The sequence below is a fragment of the Cheilinus undulatus genome, linkage group 7, assembly GCF_018320785.1.
Source record: "Cheilinus undulatus linkage group 7, ASM1832078v1, whole genome shotgun sequence".
Classification (NCBI taxonomy): Eukaryota; Metazoa; Chordata; class Actinopteri; order Labriformes; family Labridae; genus Cheilinus; species Cheilinus undulatus.
Window position 1 is genome coordinate 8,936,849 of NC_054871.1, and position 19,156 is coordinate 8,956,004.

Below are 19,156 nucleotides of genomic sequence, written 5' to 3' on the forward strand. Positions count from 1 at the left end.
TAAATTTGTTAAGCACTGAACATACAAATAAATGTTTTTTATTAATTAATATTTTTGTATAGGTGCTACACATTTTTGCACACTGAGGCTGTTACAGGTGAAATTTGACCCTTATCTATTCAGATGGGTTTTAGATCTACCAGTGTGGGTCAAATAAAGGAAAATTGTGGTTTTATGGGATCTTAAAACTGTGAGAATGTACATGTCATGTTTGTGTGCATTTTATATGTGAAAGAGGTGACAGAGTTCAAGGGGACCTCACCACTGTCACAAGAACTGTCTGTGTTCCCAAAACATTTGCCCAGGTTCCCGCAAAGACAGACACCTGCTGGTCTTTGAAGGGGGCAGGGAGAATCCCAAATATTGAAATAGTAAAGAATAGTTATAGTAATAGAATAGTAATAACATAGGAGTGATCATATATGGTGCATAAAGGGAACAGAAGTTATCCAGAGGTTAGACAGTACCTTCACATAGACACAAGATGTGCACCTGCGAACACCTGCACCTGCAATGTAATACAATAATGTGCAAAACTAACAAACTGAAATTTGTTTGGGTTGGGAGGGAGGTGGTGGGGGTTACAACATTATAAAGGTATTTATGAGCTGCCATTTCAGTGACAGACATCATGGCAGCAAGACTGAATGTCCATCAGGCGGCATTGGTAAGGGCAGTGCAGCAGTCTGAGCCTGGCCCTGATCAAGAAGCAAACATGAGGGAACAGAAGAGAAGGAGATGCAGCTTCTGCCCTGCAAAAAAAAAAAGACTGTAAAACAGGGACAACCTGCTGCAAATGTGGGAAACACATGTGCAAGATCCACACACAGAAAGTGTCCTACCTCTGCTTTGAATGCAGAGACTAGTTCACAATTACCACTTTATATCTTATGATATAGCAGTGAGGACAGTGTTCAGTGGTTATATTAGGAAGTCCAGTTGTTCCAGAATGTCCATGTAATTTTCAAGGTCAATAAAATATATTCAAATCATTATGGCTTTTACATTTTTTTTATTTCTTACATATATTGGCGTTTGTATGAATCTGGCAGTACAATTTCCTGTTTTAACCTTAGACTCCAGAAAGTATTGGACTAGTCTGTTACTTCAGACATTTGGCAAATTCAAGCGAAGTCAACTTTTGAAGTCTAACTTTTGGCCGACCTAGACCAGAGTTGTCAAACTAAATCATAGCAGGGGCCAGATTCTTAATTTAGGTCTAACTAAAAGCCTAACAGGGTCAATATTTAACTGTAAACTGTCAGCCTCATTTTCACCTGCGATAAATTATGGGGGAAACAACCCTGAGCACTAATGATAGATGATTTTGAGATTTTAAAATGTCAAAATTAAAAGTTTAACCTTTGAGTTCAAATAGTCAAAACACGAAATTAAATGTCAACATAATGATTTTAAAAAGCAAATATATGAAATAGAGATTGACAGTCATGTCTGAAAGGTCAAAATATGAGATAGAATTTTAAATTGTGAGTCTGAAAGGTGAAAATATGGGATTGAAAGTCAAATTGAGGAGTTGAAAATGTCAAAACTAAGATGTTCCTAAGCGTCTATTTCCCCATGTGGCTATATGCTGATTTAAAGAGGAGAAAATCTTTAGAAAACAGTCGAATTCATCACAAGGTCATTGTGTCAGCAGGTGTGATGTGAGCCTGATATACTCTCTACTGCGTGGCTAACATTAAAAGCTAATGCTGCCAGCCTTTGTGTGTCTTTGCAGATTGATTTCATGATGTATGGCTTCTTTTCACATCAGCTGAGTAGTTATATGTGAGCTCAACCCTGGACAGCCTACATACCACATTTATAACTTCAAAAAAAAAAAAAAAAATATATATATATATGTCTGGTGAAGTACGGTGGGAAAGCTCAGACAGGAAGGCAGTGGTTATTAACTAGAGTTACAGCAGCCTCTAGTGGCAGGAGGTTCATTACAGTTCACAAGAACGTTATAGACCGGGATTTCAAGCCTGTTCATACAAAATTATGGGTAATTAGTTTAACCGTCTCATAAATCTTGCGCCAACTAATTTGATAAACAAATTTAACTGTTGACCGCTTGCATCCCTAATCGCAACATGACTCGAAATTTAAAGTTGTGAACCTAAAAGGTCAAAACATGAGATAAGTAAAGATCATATGTTTAAGTCATAATTGTGAGAAGCAAAATTGGATATATGAAATGAAAAAATAATAACTTAATTTCCACATGGGAAAAGTGTTTGAACTAGGCAGTAAACATTAGTACAAGCATTACATATGTAACCAAAATTTCCTTGGTTCACCCAACTCAGTGATTTCCAAAATGGGGCCCATTGCCTCTGAGGGGGGTATGATGGGAGGATTAAGCAAGGGTACATAAAGTCAGTGTAAACAGTTTTGCAGGGCCAGTAAAGCATGGCAAAGTTTGTGCAAGGACTTCGAGGTGAATGTGATGCTAATGATGAAACTACAACAGAGATTGTGAGTATAGAGGAGAGCCTCACTTCTTCATTCTTTACATCACACCTGTGTGTGATATTTTTTTTTTCCCTGTGGATATCTATGTGTTTTTTAGGCCTGTCAAGATTAATTGCATTAATCGTGATTACTTAAGATCCACATTTTTATTTCTAAATTACAAATCATATGATTTATTGTCTCTTTCAACACACTTTGGTTAAGCCTCATCATCATCAGTGGACAAGTCATCTGCACATAATATTTTCAAGCATTTGCCTTTTAACTGTCCCCTTATTTCCTTTTCAATCCATAACAAATTCCCTTTTTTTCATGATTAATTTCTTGTTACAATCTACCTTTAAAAGCAAGTCTATATTCAAACAGGAAGTCAGTTACCTGTTGGCTAAAACAGAAAAAAAAAAAAAAAAAAAACACAAACAATTTTGAATGCAAACTAATGGAATTTAAAATGTGATTAAAAAAGGATGCAATTAATCTTGATTAACATCAAAAATTCTGAGATTATTGTGTTTTTAAATCTTAAGCTCTTGACAGACCTGATATTTATGTGTTGATGTGTTTGGTGAAGAAAAGTTTGGTGGAAGGAGAAGGCTTCAGAGAGCTGATGATGCTTGTTGAGCCAGAATTAAAGCCACCATTATTGCAAACAAAAGCTACGAGAGTAGAATATGTTTATGAGCTGAGCAGCAGAAATAAGCACTGATGCTGTTGTCAGTAAAGTGGCTGTTAATACAGAGTTGTGGACAGAATTCTCCATGGAGTCCTGGGATACTGTCAGCTATTTGTTTCAGATACTATGTTTTCCTGTGGAGGAGATGATGGATTAAGTTTGGGCTGTCTCAATCAAATTTCGGAACTCTGTGTTGATATTTCCATTATAATTATCCAGTTGAAGCTTAACATTGAGACTGCAGGCAAAAACAAAGATCTTGGCATTTGGGATACCCTATAATTTTTTTTCAAATCTGTGTCTGTGAATGTTTAGTGTGTGGAAGTTGAGGAGCATTCACCTACCTTGGGTGCTAACTGCTAGGCTGAGATCATTACAATGACTTTCTTCATTTGTCACTGGGATTTGAAGCACTGATGGACAGCGGGTCCATGTGAAACCTATCTGTTTTTTGATTGTTAAATATAATAAGTACATGAATATTTCTATAAGGTCCTGCACAGGGTGTGACTAGTAGTGTCTCAAGTAGACACTCAAGGACCTGCATTTTTTTTTTCTGTTTGTTTTTGCACTTCTGCATTGGTTTTATTCCTTAACACCAGAGGATATGATTTACTTTCAGCTCAAGTGTGTTATTCACAATGTGCAAATTATTACGGAAAGGATGAGATGCTTACCTGGGCATCAGTTGAAAGTAAGTTTACTCTGCCTTTTTTCAATGTTATCGAACAGCTGACACAGGAAACCTTCCTGGCATCACCACTGTATTAGTCTTTTCTTTATTTTGCTCTTGATATCTAACATTTTAGTCAAATTTAGTGACTGGTGCCATCCCTTTGTGAAGCTAGATTGGCAGGAGCCCTGGTTTCACTTCCGTAGTTCATTACAAGTGTTTTGTGATCATAGTTTAAATCCCAGTGAGGCTGTATAGAAGTACTGGCATTGTTGAACTTCATTCTGACTGCAGTCCTTTTAGAATAGAAATCACAGGTGCTGTTTTCATGGATTAAGCAAGCAAACTGCTAAACCATCCCTCCGGGTTCAGGAACAAAAGACACAAGGACACCCTGATGTTTACCGCACAGACTGTTTGTTCAGACAAACAGCGGCTTTTTGACAATCTGGTCAATCCCTGCATACACGACTCGCTGCTTGACTGTCCACAGGCCGCTGTGTGTACACATCTTTCCACAAATAGACGTTCACTTCCAAAAAATGAGCCATAAAGGGCTGAGGAGAGTTGTCAGTTTGGCGTCAATTGATGCAAGTCTCTTCTTCCCTTACTCCTACATGGTTAACCTGTTCTGAGTTAATTAACCTGACTCAGACATGGTGTGTAAAACCAAGTGCCCCGTCTGCCTCCATCTGCTGCTTTAATGCGCCCACTCATTACAGAATACTCTAATTTTCCTCTGCTTTTTGAGCTGTCTGATGTGACTTGGATATTAACCTAAAACTAGAGAAGTTTTCATGATTATGTTCAAATAACTGCTGAGTGATAGATTGCCAAATTTACAAAACGAATGCACTGACTGCTGAAAAATAAGATGGCCGTGGCTTCTATAGACTGGCTGGCTGGTAAATGACCCTCTCTCAGCGCCAGACCAACAACTTCTGCCAACGTTTTTGGCGCTTCGCTTCATGTCACTGAACCACTTCCTGAATTTGTACAAGAGTTCTCCGGGGACGGGGCAAGCTCATGCTAACGAAATGTGTTTTCTCCTCTCAAGCAGCAGTAATTTAATATCCTTCAGCCCTCAGTCGCTTACTTGGGGTGTCATATATTCTCTGAGAGAGAATTTACACCTCCCACACAGCCACATCAGTTTCCTCTGGGGGAAGTGTTCGTGTTGAGACCTGCTCTTCTCTGTCCTCTGTGTCATCATTTTGTCAGACTGCCATTGGGCAAACTTCTGTCCTATATAAAGAGAACGGAGAAAAGAGTTTGTGATTGGTCAGGAGTAAAGTGAACCCAACTACAGACAATATAATCTCACTAATGGAGGCTTTTTAGCTTCACCAGTATCCACAGAAGTCACCTATGGTTAAATTAAGGTTAACAGTATACCATTTGTGGCAGAGCTTTGTGGTGTGTGTTGATTGAAATTCAACTAAAGCCAGAAAAAACTGAAAAAAAGGAAATGAAAGGGGGTTCTGCTACCATGCTGTGGCAGTCTTTTAGTGACCCAGAAACAAAGAGAAATCAAATCAGTTTCCCTGATTGATCAAGAACTGAGCATTATCTGACAATTTTCGTTGACATCTGTGATCTGTGCATTGGAATTCATGCTTCAAGTCACTGATCATCAAAACCAATCTCCTGTGGCTAATACTTTGGAGAGAAGCACTGTGTGTGCAATGTAGTTAAATTATAATGGCTAATTGAATTTCCACCCAGTTGATAAGAGCAGGTCGGTCACTTCCTGCTATCCGGAGTGACCATGCCCCCATTGAGAGAAAAAAGCCCAGAGACTGGCAGTAGAGTAGATAACAGCGGTAGCAATGCAAAGCCAGTGAACGTCCTGTTACAGCTGTACTCTGATTTCCAAAATGACATATTAACATTTAAAGATATTAGCATGGTTGAAAGACACACATAAGGGATGTGATAGGAATTGATGGCATATCGGATCACAAGAAGGGGTTGTTTGCCCAGTTTGCCAGAGAGAGAATGAAGAGACACTCACACACCAGTAATTTTGTGCTCTTAAATTGAAGACAGCGGAGCATGGGCAAAAAGCACTGTGGGAGACATGTTAATATTTAGCAGATAACAACATGGAGATATCAGAAGTGTTTCTTTGGCTTGGCAAAGAAATTGTGACTCCTTTTGATTTGGTTTTTGATATCCAAACCTTCTGATAGTAGTCTGATAGAACATGCTTGGACATGCATGGTTGGACCTGGTACAGCTGCAACTGGTCTATGTAGCGTTTCATGTAAAGTTTAGCTTAGAGGTCAGCCTTAGCTAAATCTGATGTAGGAGATAAGGTCAGGTCGGGAAGGGGAGCATATGCCAGTTTGGCACTTTGCTGCATAATTCTTGGCCCTGTACTGCTGTGGCCAGCTGGTGCACTCAGCCACTGATACTTATTCCATTTTATTTTTTGGACCTGTTGCACTGTTTCACTTCCTAGACTTTTGTATTTAGTCTGATAATAATAATCCTGATACATCCACATAAATGAATGTATGTACTGAATAAATCATCTTTTTTTAAATTATTCATTTTTAATACATATACATGGCTTCCCATGCCTTTATTTTAGAGAGGAGGACAATGGATAGAGTTGGAAATAGGGAGAGGATAGGGAGAGACATGCAGGAAAGGAGCCACAGGGCAAACTTGAACCTGGGCTGCCAACATTTATGGAGTGCCACTAGGGTTGAGTAACATTTGGGTTTTTTCTCATACTAGTGCTATAGCGATACTTTTGGTACGATGCCAGTGGCTAACAGTGCTTAAATTGATACTTTTGATAGAAAAGAAAGTAAAGAGGAGACTAAATCTGTCTGGATATTGTAAATGATTCTCAGAAATATCTTTATAAGATGCTAGTTGAATATGGAATAAGAAAAGGAAACCAGTGTAACTTTGCACATTAGTCATACAAATTCCATAACAGTTTTCATGCCTTTTATTTTGGGGTGGCGGGGTATCAAAATGAAGTATCGATATCTGTGTTGTAATTTGGTCTGGTAGGTATCAGATGTGTTAATACTGGTACTATGTACTGGTACTGGATTTCTATACTCATCCCTTGGTGGGACCTAACCACTATGCCCTCTGGACCCCATGAAACCATGCATCTTGACACTACTGTAGGGTAACTGATGTTTGCTCCTTTGGAGGTCTTTGTTCTGCTTTGAACAAAGTTAGTAATATCTCATGTTGGAGGGCTTTTTCACTCCTTTTATCAAGTTACACTGCCACCTGCAGGATATCTCAGTACACCACAACACTAAGTAGACAGATCAACTGCTAAACCAACTTTTACAACAGAAAGACAAAATATGATTGGTATTAGTCGATCTGCATGATCAGTATTAGCAGCCAAAAAAACATGATAGCAGGATCCCTACAATTCAGTGCAACATGGAGGCTTTACCCACCTTGAGTCCTAAATAAACAAGAAAAAACCGGTTAATGACAGCTAACATAAACAATGATTTCCTACATTTTCTTTATATTCCAGCATGAAAAGCTGCATTTTAATGTAACCTGGGTTACAAATTTGTGTGTGACATTTGTGACAAACACATAACTTGAAAACTGATTCAGGTTTAAGTGAGTTATGAATGTCAGTGGGGACCTTTTGTCATCCATTCTGACCTGGCTACCCCTCTCCAAGATGGCGGCCTTGTAAACGCTCTATATGTGTCAATCTAAAAGCTGTTTCTAGCAGAAGAAACCTGCTTTGAAACAAAACATTTAGTTGTAAGAGCTGCTTTATAGGTAATGTATAGACACCACTTTTGACAAGGATCAAGACAGCAATTGTCCATTTTGAGTCTGACACTGTGAGACGTGCCATGCTACATCAGTAAAGAGGACCTTTCAGTCATGTTTGAAAAACAGCTGCAGCACTTACTTTGCAGCCAATCCTCTCATTAAATTCCAGCCCGCGTAGTCCTCTAACTACATTGCATACCTCGATGTAAAGAAAATTCATAGAGCAATAACACGATCCCTCAGGTGTGTATGTAATTGAATGGGACATGCTTACACTATCAGAACGATGGATTTTAGCATGTTATTGGTGTCAGTGGGCATTGTAATGAGTAAACAAAATGCAGACATGAATATGATAGATGACACCACATCTTACTCATTAAGCTTTTACTCCTGGGATCTTTATCACAGCTCAATTTTCAGCCCAGTAGCTCACAAAGTCATTCCCCTAAATATGATTTGCATAATGGAGAAGTCTAAATTGTGCGTAATATATTTTCTGTTTCTCAAAAGAGGAGCTGGTGAAGGGAAAGGGTGTTAATCTTATTCTGCATGACATTTAGTCGTGCGCTCCCTCTTTTTCATCCATCTCCTCCCTCTCTTTCTCTCCCTTTGTATATTCAATCAGTGTGTTACTTTGGCAGTATGGATTATTGTTATGTGCCTCTGTTTTCTTCCCTTTAGGTGACCGAAACAAGGACGGGCCCTCTCGGATGCAGTAACTATGACAACCTTGATTCTGTCAGCTCCGTTTTGGTTCAGAGCCCCGAAAACAAGATTCATTTGCAAGGTTGGCCATCCATAATTGAACTCCCCCAATTTCTGATGGAATTGTCACAGTGTCTGTTCTCTGGCAAGCTTATAACTGCAGCATGAGAATGTCAGAATGAATTTAGCTTCAATCACTCTTTGGCTTTTTCTTTTTTTTCCCCCTCACCACGCATGCTTGCAGAGTTCTGAAGTGAATCCCAGACAGTAATGATTCAGAACCAAAGTGTAAAAATAAAACTTTAAGTGAATCTCTGCATGCTGCACGTGTCGCCAGGAAAGAAAAACAGTGAAAATGAGTTGCGGCCCCTGGTGATTTACAGATCCAGCGTACAACAGCCATAAACACATTTTCTGCAGTAACTAAAGCACTTACAGCTCTCCTCTTCATTCATCCATGTGACATTTCCATGTTTTTGTCCTGCTTTTGTCCTTGCCTCAGGCCTGCAGGCCATACTGCCAGAGTACTTGAGAGCCAGGTTTGTGCAGGCGGCTCTCAGCTACATTGGATGTAACGAGGAGGGCCAATTCGTGTGCCGAGACAATGACTGCTGGTGCCAGTGTGCCGTGGACTACCCGCAGTGCAATTGCCCCGAGGTGGATCTAAAAGCAATGGAAGCCAGTTTGCTGAAAATCCGAGACTCCTGGAACATGGCCAACCAAGACTTTGAGGAGTCAGGTCAGTCTTTTTTTCTTTTTCTTTCTGTCTCTTTAAATTGCTGTGACCCTCCCACTGACAGCAAATTAGGCCCTATTGTTAGACGAGCCGATAGGGAGAGAAAACAAAGACAGAGAGGCCATGAAAACAAGGGACGATTGCATCCAATTCACATAATGGGAATTCATCAGTACTCAGAGGAGCAATTTTTTGAGGCACTTGCAAAATGAAACCAAAACAGAGAAGAGCGTCTCATGCCTATAAAATGAAATTGCTCTGATTTGATTGATTCCTTGAGTCCCTGGTGTTAGATGTGGAAATCGCCTATAAATTCTTACATACAAAGTGCAAAAGCATCTCATAAATGTAAAGCACGTTTGCATATTTTTATTTATCATTTTACAACTTCATATGTTATGATATCATAAAAATCCTGCAAAATGGTTTAAGATTTTTTTTCATTGGTTAAATGTTTGTTGGACAACCTGCCAAATTAAATGTTTGACAAATTAAGGTACTTCATCACTTTGATGAAAAAACCCTGTAAATCCAATACTGCCATAAAGCAGCCCTGCGTATTGATTTGCAACCTGTCCCTCAGCGGCCTCATACAGCTGGAGATATTAAAGGCAGAGCTGAGTCAGTGGAAACAGCAGAGAAATCTCAAACATTCGACAAATCGTTCATCTGGTCGTGTTTGCTGTCACAACACCCTAACACTTTACCTCTGTATTCAAACAACCACCTCCGCTGCCATTTGAACCTGATCTGTGTGTAGCAAAATCGCACGGTGCAAATTTCAACATCAAGGAAATGAAAGGGCCGTCTGTACAGTGATATGGCTGGGTCAGCAGGGAGTCAGTCAGATGAAGGTTTTTCAGTAACAAGGAGCTTTCACACCCAGGAGACAAACTACAGTTGCTGTGATCGGTGATGAAATTGTGATGTAACATGTGATGTAATGCTCAGCTGTACTGAAAGCCTTATTCAAACCCAGTGGGGTAACATGGCAAATAATCTGCAAGAGACTAGGGATTGGAAATATGTTGAGTTTTTAAGGCATAGCAATGCAGACATTCATGATTTTTAATTGTATTACATGCTTTATTGACCCTTTAGCAGACTTTGGTTAAGTCACTGCATTCTCTGCCTGCAGCAACAGTGATGTTAAATAAGTCCACCACTGCTCCCTAATGTCTTGTTTCATCTCATTTATTCAACCAATTGGATTTATTTCTTGAAAAATTCAGTTTGGAGCTCTTACAGTACAAACCATGTCACAAATCAAAGAGACAGGATTAAACAAGCATGTTTAAAAGAGTTTCAAACTTTTTGACACAACTTCTGCTTCCAGGAACACATTCACGACCCCCTGAAAGTTGCTCCCTGACCCAACAGTTGAGAAGCACAGCTCTAAATAGCTGAAATTAACTTTGCTATTGGGTTAATGTTCTAGATCAGGCTCAGTTGGCCTGTGCCAGTGTCACTGTATGCAGTGGCACTGCAAGCCATGATCCTATATGCACTGTGTGGACATTTTATTACAATAAACATTTATTTATTTATTTATTTATTTATTTATTCATTATAAGGGAAAATGCACATTAATGAACATGGACATGTAAAAGTGCCAGATTGTAGCTGTAGGTTAATTTTCATCTGTAGTCCCTGGCAGGTTGATGGTATATTAAACATGTACATGATGAAAATAAAAATCTACATAAAATCAGACAACATCAAGAGACCAGACAACATAAGCAGTTAGATAAAATACAAAAATGTAACTAAACTTAAACAGAACCTGTGATGGATTCTTTTTCATCCATTTCCTCTTCTTTTCTGCTCTGGAGCTGGAGCCTATAGCTGCATCCACTCACCAGAATCATGATGCAAATACATTTTAATGCATACGATTGGTAATGCAAATAGTATGGTAATGTTAAGGGTTGTCACATGAGTTGTTGGCACAACTGTATGCTTTATCATCCCTTTCAGCACACTATAGTTAAGCCACATCAGCATCTCCTTGCAGCCATAGTGATGTAAAATAAATCCACTACTGCTCCTTAATGTCTTATTTCACTTAAAAAAAAAAAAAAAAAAAAAAAAAAAAAACACAGACAGCTCAGTGGATAAGTGCAAAGTCATCAACAGCATGTTGTCATATATTTCCCTTTCTATTTCCCAGTTATTTCCTTTATAATCCATGACAAATGTATTTTTTTTCCGTACTTGTCAATTTCATAATATTCGATCTACCAGAAGTTCCTTATTCTTTTCAACATAAAAGCAGATCTGTATTTAAACAGGAAATCAATCCCTCTTAAACCCCGTATAAACCAAAGACACACAATAAGACAAATTGCAACTTAAACTGCTTGCGACAGGCTGGTCTACAACATTCATTTCAATTGGATACTTAAGAAATGGATTCCTGCATGAGAGTGGTTCATTGTTGTCACGATTGTTGTGTGGTAGCCCAATTTCATGGTGCATACAAACACAAAATTAATGGTTCATCTGATGATTGTTTTTCAGGGCTGATACAGATACTGATTATTAGTAGTGCATTTGATCCATAACTGATATTTAGAATCGCTGTGTATTTGTAATGACAAACAAAATGTACTTAGCGTGGCAAAAGTAAAACTGCAAGTAAAAAAAAATCAAGAAAAATAAGCAATTTAGCAGTAGCTCTGTCAACATGAGAAACAGAACAGAGCAACACGGCAACAGCAGGAAACAGGAAGTAATACACACTCCCTGTGTCAGTGCCACCCAGGCCTCAGTGCTGATTGGCTGGCAGTTGTGTGACATCAAGCTAGTCAGTAGTGTTGTGGGTAGGTTGTAAGGTGAGACTGTAGAGAGTGAAAAGAACAGAGAAGACATATGCAGTGGAGCCAAAGTAGCTCAACTTTGAATAAAGTGATATTGGCCAATTATCTGTAAAATGAAAAGCAGATGCTGATAATCGGCTAAATGCCAAATATTAACATCAGTAATCAGCCAGGCTGATAATTGGTCTAACTCTATCTCAACTGAAGACAATATTTTTTCCACTAACAAAATTTGCCTACTACAGCCTTGAAATTCTAAAATATTATCTACTAAAGCATTATACGTCCTGCTTACATGCACAGCTAACAGAGGAGAAAGGCTTGTTTATCAACCTCAAGTTTCTATGTGAAAAGATTATTTACAAAAAGGAAAGATATGATCAATTTGAAAAAAAAAATCACCATGATTTTATCTAACAAAATATTTTACTTTGAATAAATATTTGTTGGTATTTATAGTCTATTGAAATGAGACTTCCAATTCACAAAACAGTCATATTGATCACAAATCTTAAGTCAAAATCAAACTTTAGTTTAAGAAAGTACAAAAATCCAAAATAAAACAGAAAGAGTTTTAAAGACAAAATAATGGAAATTCAAAATGGGTGAAAACAGCAAGTAAATTATGGTTAACTGTCGAAATTTTAATATGACCACCATAAAAACATTGATGTTTGACTGCCTTAATATCAATACATCTTCAAAGGAAATGAATGGTAAGAAAATACTGTTTACATCAATAAAGCCCTTGCTGTTGTTGATACAGTAAAAAAACATAAGATCCACTGAGGCAGTAGCTACACTTTCTGTTGATTACACATATGCAAACACATGATGATCTCCATGATCCCCTGCATCAGTACAGCATATCAGCTTTGCTTGTTCTCTAAATTACTGTGACATGGATGTGAGATGTATTATGCGTGTGGCAGCAGCAGTGTAGAGACATTAAAGTTGCCAGAGTGAACACAGCAGCAGAAACAGTGATGAGAGAAAGTTAACCAAGTCCACAATTATCCACGTCTTTATGAAGCGTAACTGCCACAACACAGAGACAAACATGCCTGTCAAATTAAGTGTGAGCGATAAAGTCGGTTGTATAAGTCGACGTTTATACCTAAAGTCACAGAAATGACTGTATTTTCACTGCATCGGTTCAGCAAGTGATTCTGTAAGCTTTCTTTCTTTTCATTAAACACAATCTCATGAGTGTATTTTGACAATATAATAAAGGGTCATTCACAAGATAACACGGTCACTAATTAACACAAGACACCGGTGACCTTAAGTCCATGCAAGCTTGAGAAAAAGAGTACAGACAGTGCTGAAGGTGTCTTTAGACACTACTCATGAGTCACCTGAACTGAGCTGTAGCTAATGTTGGTTATAGAAATGTATTAGTAAGTGTTAGTAAGTTCATGTCTTGGTTTAGTAGCAGCTGCAGATGAACAAAGATCAGACAGTGCTGTTTCAGGTTGCTTAGCCCTGAAAAGCCAAACTCGGCTGGTTTTGTATTGGAATTGGGCACTGCCATTTATCAGAACAGGCCCTTATTGCTTTAGACCATTTAGAAACAACAAGACACAAACTCATGAAATAAAAACAGTTCTGAAATCAACAAAAAAAAAAAACTTTGGACTTGAAAGTTTTGATTTATTATCTCCTTAATCCAGTAGATTTAGTTTAAATTATAGTTACATGTAATAAAATCAGTGTTGAGGTGATTGTAGAGCTGGAATTTGAGCATATTAATCTGTAGATTTTATTCTTGCAGAGCATCACCTTTGAGCTTTCATCATACGAACAGGTGTCACACTGGGAGAATGTGAGAGACAGATTAATGCACTTTTATACCAGATTTTACCCTCAGACATCCTTAGAAAAGTGCTACACACAGCCTCTTTGTGTCCAAAAATGGACACCATACGTAACGGCAAAAAATTACACCTTAAAGTTTTCTCCCACTTTATTTGCATTATTTTTTCATTAACATGAGACCTAATGAGAAAATCGAATGTTGAGGAATTTTCAGAAATGTAAATGCCATTTTATTAGCATAAATCCCCTTGTTTTTAATGTGGAGAAACACAAAAAATGAGATAATTTTCATAAAGTACATGAAAATTGGATTTCCTTGAAAGGGCCTTGGATGTGTCGATGTTGAGCAGGGTATTTTATAGTTATGCATTATTATTTTTCCACACCCTAAAATTAAAAAGAAATAGTTACTGAAACAATTATAAATGGAACCACGCCACTCCCACACCAGACTTCTGTGCCTGCACACACTCACAGAAACACACACAGGAACTCACACACTCTCATTATTGGGCAATGGGAAACCAGGAAAAAAGCATGCAATTTCCCTTTATGCTAAATATGGGAAAATGGCTGACATTTGGTAATGAACAGGAAAAAAATACAAATTTGAAGCAATGACTCCTGACTGACACCCTAATATCATAAATGCATGGTTATTTTACGGTGAAGGCTGGAGGATCAAACATTTTAATTTTATTGGGACATTTTTGGTCACAAGGGTACTGAGTGTGTACAAAAAGTGCAGAGCTTATTGTTAAACTCTTACAGGTTCTGTGAGTAAAATTTCAAAATTTGATAAAAAAAACTTGCCCTCCAAAGTCGATGTTGTTCGCATTAACACAGCCAAAATAATCTAAAAAAGTTAACAGAAAATGGGTTAAAAGCCACAAAATGGCCTTAGCAGTCTCTAAGCGTTAACAAGACGATTGATTAAGAAGCACGCAGCATATCACACTTCAGCTCTAATATTATACTCTGACTTAATTTTACATGTTGAACAGAATGTTTCCAGCATGACTCTGCTCCTGTGTCTCCATCATTAATGACCCTTTAGGCAGCATGTATAGGCTCTGGAGGCTTCTGGCTGTTTCAGTCATTCTCCTCCCTGCTGCACCTTCCTGGCTGAGCTTGTTATTACTGGCCACATGCTTCTGTAAGGGTGACTTGATTAGCAGATAGCTGCTGTAACCTAACAGCAAGGTGCCCTGAATCACTGTGTTGTATTCAGTATAGAAATAAGCATGCGCAATCAAAAACCTGGAGAAGGATTTTTATGCTATATCTAAATGGAATAAGTCATGTTAGAAGCAGAAATGAGAAATCTGTTATCATGAATGATTGCTAAATCCACAGTCAGCCCTAACCCTAACCCTAACCCTACCCCTAACCCTAATATTTTACCATTTAAAGTAAAAGATCAAGGGCACAAAAGTTCCACAACAAAGACAAGAGAAAAAAACAGATTCAGCCCAGTTGAATTAGTATAATGTCACTCGTTTTTTGAAAGTAAATCAGAGGCAAAGGAAACAAACAAAAAAAGACATGATTAGATCAGCTGTCAGCCATGGCAGTGAAAGAAGTGCAGCTGTACCAGCAACGCTCCAACTCCTGGTGGCCCTGAGGTTTTATGCCAGAGGATGTTTAATTACCTAACATGAATTCAGCCAATAAGTTTGAGTCAGAGGACAGAAAGAGCATCCCTGATGATTTTATTAGGGCACTTTTCAGAGCAGCTGAGACTAAATGGTTTTCCATGGCTGTTGAATAGTTACAAAAAACTAATAGAGCTTACTGAAATTCATTGAAAATTATTATTTCCAAAGAAAACTAATATTTCAGACATGCCACAAAGCTCCGATTAATTTTATATTGGGTAACTTATCTTAAACATATTTGTAATACACTGATCAGGACTTTAATAGACCATGTTTATGTTGTCACCTGCTGATGACGGTGGTGGAAAGTGGTAGCTTGTGGTTAATTCATGTCAATCAATCGATCACTCAATCTTTGTATGTATAGCGCATAACCAACGTTACTTTGACACACTTTACAAAGAGGGCAGGTCTAGACCACACTCTCTGGCCTATTTTAATAAAACACACTAACCATGTGCTCAGCACTAGCAGTATTTCGCCCGTTACAGAGGCATGGAAAACCTTCCCTTAAGGAGCTGAAATGTTGCGCAGAACCAGACTCATGTTGACAGCCTTTTGCAGAAGCCTCACTTGGGTTGGAAAGGGCTGGTAAGAAAGTTCTGGATCATCTGGATCTCACCCCCCTTTGTCTGACAAGCTAAAACTTGTAAGAAAGTCCACTGAAGGGACCCTGCCAATGAATAACTAAAAGGCTTATTCTCACTTTTTTTTTGTATTTAGGCGATTAAACACTAATTAAGATAGACCTAATTATAAACATTATGTTTCATTTTTACCAAGCTTGTTCTGCTACATGCTGCTCAGCTAAGTATTACACACTGCACCTTTAAAGACCAGCGCTCTGCCTAGCCAGCAGTAAGGACATAAAATAGAAGACTTTGGCAATCATAGACAATTTAAACATAAACAAACTGACAGTGAAGTGCACCGGTTAGCAAGATAACTGTTGACTCTGTTAATTTCTGGAAATGAAAAGTATTTTCACATTTTAACACTGAATTTTCATAGTCAGAATTATGCTTTACAATTTTAATTGCTTAAAATTTGTTGAAAACCACTCATGGAAATAAAGGATGACCAATAGCACTGATTTATAAAAAATAAAAAACCCCTTCCAGGGGGCCTGCTGTAAGTTGGGAACCAATGGTCTATAGCAGTGGTTCCCAACCTTTTATCCTTGTTTTTCTTGTGAACATGGAACTCTATTTTCTCAAAAAATTTAATCTGTTTTTTTCCCCCAAATTCTGACTTTTTTGCTGAAAAATTAATGGATTCTGTTAACTTTTTTTAATCTTTCAGGTTGGCCCAAATACACCATCATACATTTATTACCATGATTTAAAAAAGAAAAGATACATACATCTAATTTTGACAACGGCAGAGCAGACAGGGTCCTGCACCTCACCTGAGATTTTAGCGTCCGGGCACCAGGTTAGGAACCACTGGTCCACAGCATGTTATATAAGGTGTCTGCATGTGGGATATGTGCATTTTACACACCTGTACAGCAGCACCATAGCCACCACAGTGATGTAGTGTAGGGAATACATGGGTATACAGAGTACTGTAAATATCTATCTTTGTCTCTGTCCCTCTTTTCGGGTCGTCTGTCTCCGTGCCATCCCTTCTCTTGGTCTGAGTTATCATATTTAATTCTTCCAGGATAGAGTAACTGGCTTCTTTTTAGCTGAAGACTGGTGTGTGAACTAGTTCCACAAAGCTTAATGCAATCTTTGCAAGGGAACCACCATCTGCTGCCAAAGCAACATGGTGCAGAAAGCTAGTGACTAGGGCACTCTGTGGAAAGGGAATTGACACCATTCTCCATCTTGAAAGTTATTGTACTTGCGTTGATAAAGGCCCATTGACTAGTAATATATAACTCATGACTAGTCAGGAGGGGCAAATACTGTAGTTGCTGATGAAAAAGGACTTTGAGAATCAACATATAAGAGTCAGCTTATATGTCATTGTCTGCATACATAGACCAAAACTACTGTTCTTGGAATCCCTAGCAGTGTGACAGGAAAGAGAAAATGTCTCTAATAGAGGAACTCCAGTAAAGCAACCCTATCCAAGAAAACAATTAGAATAAAAGCAGCTTAGACAAAAACAAGTAATAAAATAAACAGCTTAGACAGCATAACAGTCAATCAAATTATTCAAGATCTTAATCAAAAATAAACCTCTTTGGCTGGCATTTTGATCTGAATATTTGTTTTGAATAAACCCAGATTCTTCTGCACAAAATCAGTAATTTCATAATTCATCAATTTAAAAATAATCCATCAAATGAAGCCTCTTTACTCAGATAATCACCAGCCAGCTCCCCATCAATGTTAATTTGGATTGCAGCAACACAGGACTCTATTTGTTCTCTCCCAAATCTGACAGTGTCTTCTATTTTTAACCTGATCCAAAAGGGAAGTGCTGTTACCTTCCTGGTTTCAGCGTCTGACAAGAAAATAATGGGGGGTAGTGACAGTGTTTCCAGGGATGAGCTATCTATTGTCATAGTGGTGATAGAATAACAGTAGAGTTCAGCAGCAACCTGCAGTTTTCTCCTCCCACAAAAAACTGCACTGTGAACTGGTTTAGTGAGAATTTTGTAAAATATTTTCCTCAGAGCAAAGAAACACAGAGTCAATTTAAGACAATTACATGCTATATGGTTGTAGAATCAGTGAAGAAACAATAGCATTTTCTGTTTCAAAGCTCTGCTATATTCTCAATGTCTTGTAATTGCATTTTTCTTTGTTTCTTTGAAGCTCTCGTTTCTTTACTTTGCTTTTAAAATTCTGTTATTGAACACAAACAGGGGGGATGATGTTTCACTTGTGCAATCATGTAGAAATCAGGATTGTTAGATATGTCGGTGGAGCGATTAATATCCAAGGTTGTGTAAGATAAGGGTAGTGATTTTTGCATCAGTGCTGAAAAAGAAAGCTGTAAAGGTGGGAAAATATAAAAGAATCGATACCTCACAGAGTGGAGGTCGTTGAATAGCTGAAGAATCTCTCATACCTGCAGTCTCAGGAATCTGCTTGAGACCTGATTTAATGCATTTGCATTCATCAATCAGGAGGGCTTGGTAGAATTTATTCTCAGGACTTCTGTCCATGTAAGACTTTAGTTATGTGACCCATTTGCAGAAGTGCTTTACAGCCAGCGCAGAGCGTTTACAGTCTACCTTAATACACCATGCATGATTAAAGGAGAAATACAATAAAATAATCATTTATTATGTAGTAGTTTTGCAACAACACTCATAACCAATGGCAGTTTTAGTAATTTTGGAGGCTCTGGGGAAAGAGCATTTTCCATTTAGCTAAAGCAATTATAACAAGTAAACAAAATAGCATATATTTTCAAGTAGCAAAGCCAGAGAACTGCGGGTCATACCCCAATGGGACATATACCCAACAGTACTTCATCAGCTCTTAGAGGGGCGTCATTATTCAGCCTTACTACTTCAAAATATTCTCACATATCCCCAAGCGACATGCAGCTAATAAAAGAAAAAATATACATGCTTGATATTGGTGCAATATTTGACTTCTGCCAAAATTTATACCTTTGAATTTGTTGCATGCCATTTTACCACACAGCTATCTATCATTTATTCAGTCTGTCATGCTTTTTTGGTTTGATTATTTGCTATAATGGCATGTGTTGTTAATGTGTTGATGCTCATGTAGCAGAAGTTTTTATATGATCAGCCTCATTTTAAGAAAAAAAAAAAAAAAAAAAAACATGGTTCATTCACAATATTGGGCAACAGCATTCAGTTACCCATAATATTGTTCATGT

At 38.1% G+C, this 19,156-nt stretch overlaps 1 protein-coding gene across 1 annotated transcript in view; it reads left to right on the plus strand.

Moving 5' to 3' along the window:
- Positions 1-19,156, plus strand: part of LOC121512509 (BMP/retinoic acid-inducible neural-specific protein 3-like) — a 133,793-nt gene that overhangs the window by 84,505 nt on the left and 30,132 nt on the right. The window contains exons 5-6 of the mRNA XM_041791810.1: positions 8,289-8,394; positions 8,815-9,051. Of these exons, the coding sequence (XP_041647744.1) occupies positions 8,289-8,394; positions 8,815-9,051 (343 nt within the window). The remainder of the gene's footprint in view (positions 1-8,288; positions 8,395-8,814; positions 9,052-19,156) is intronic.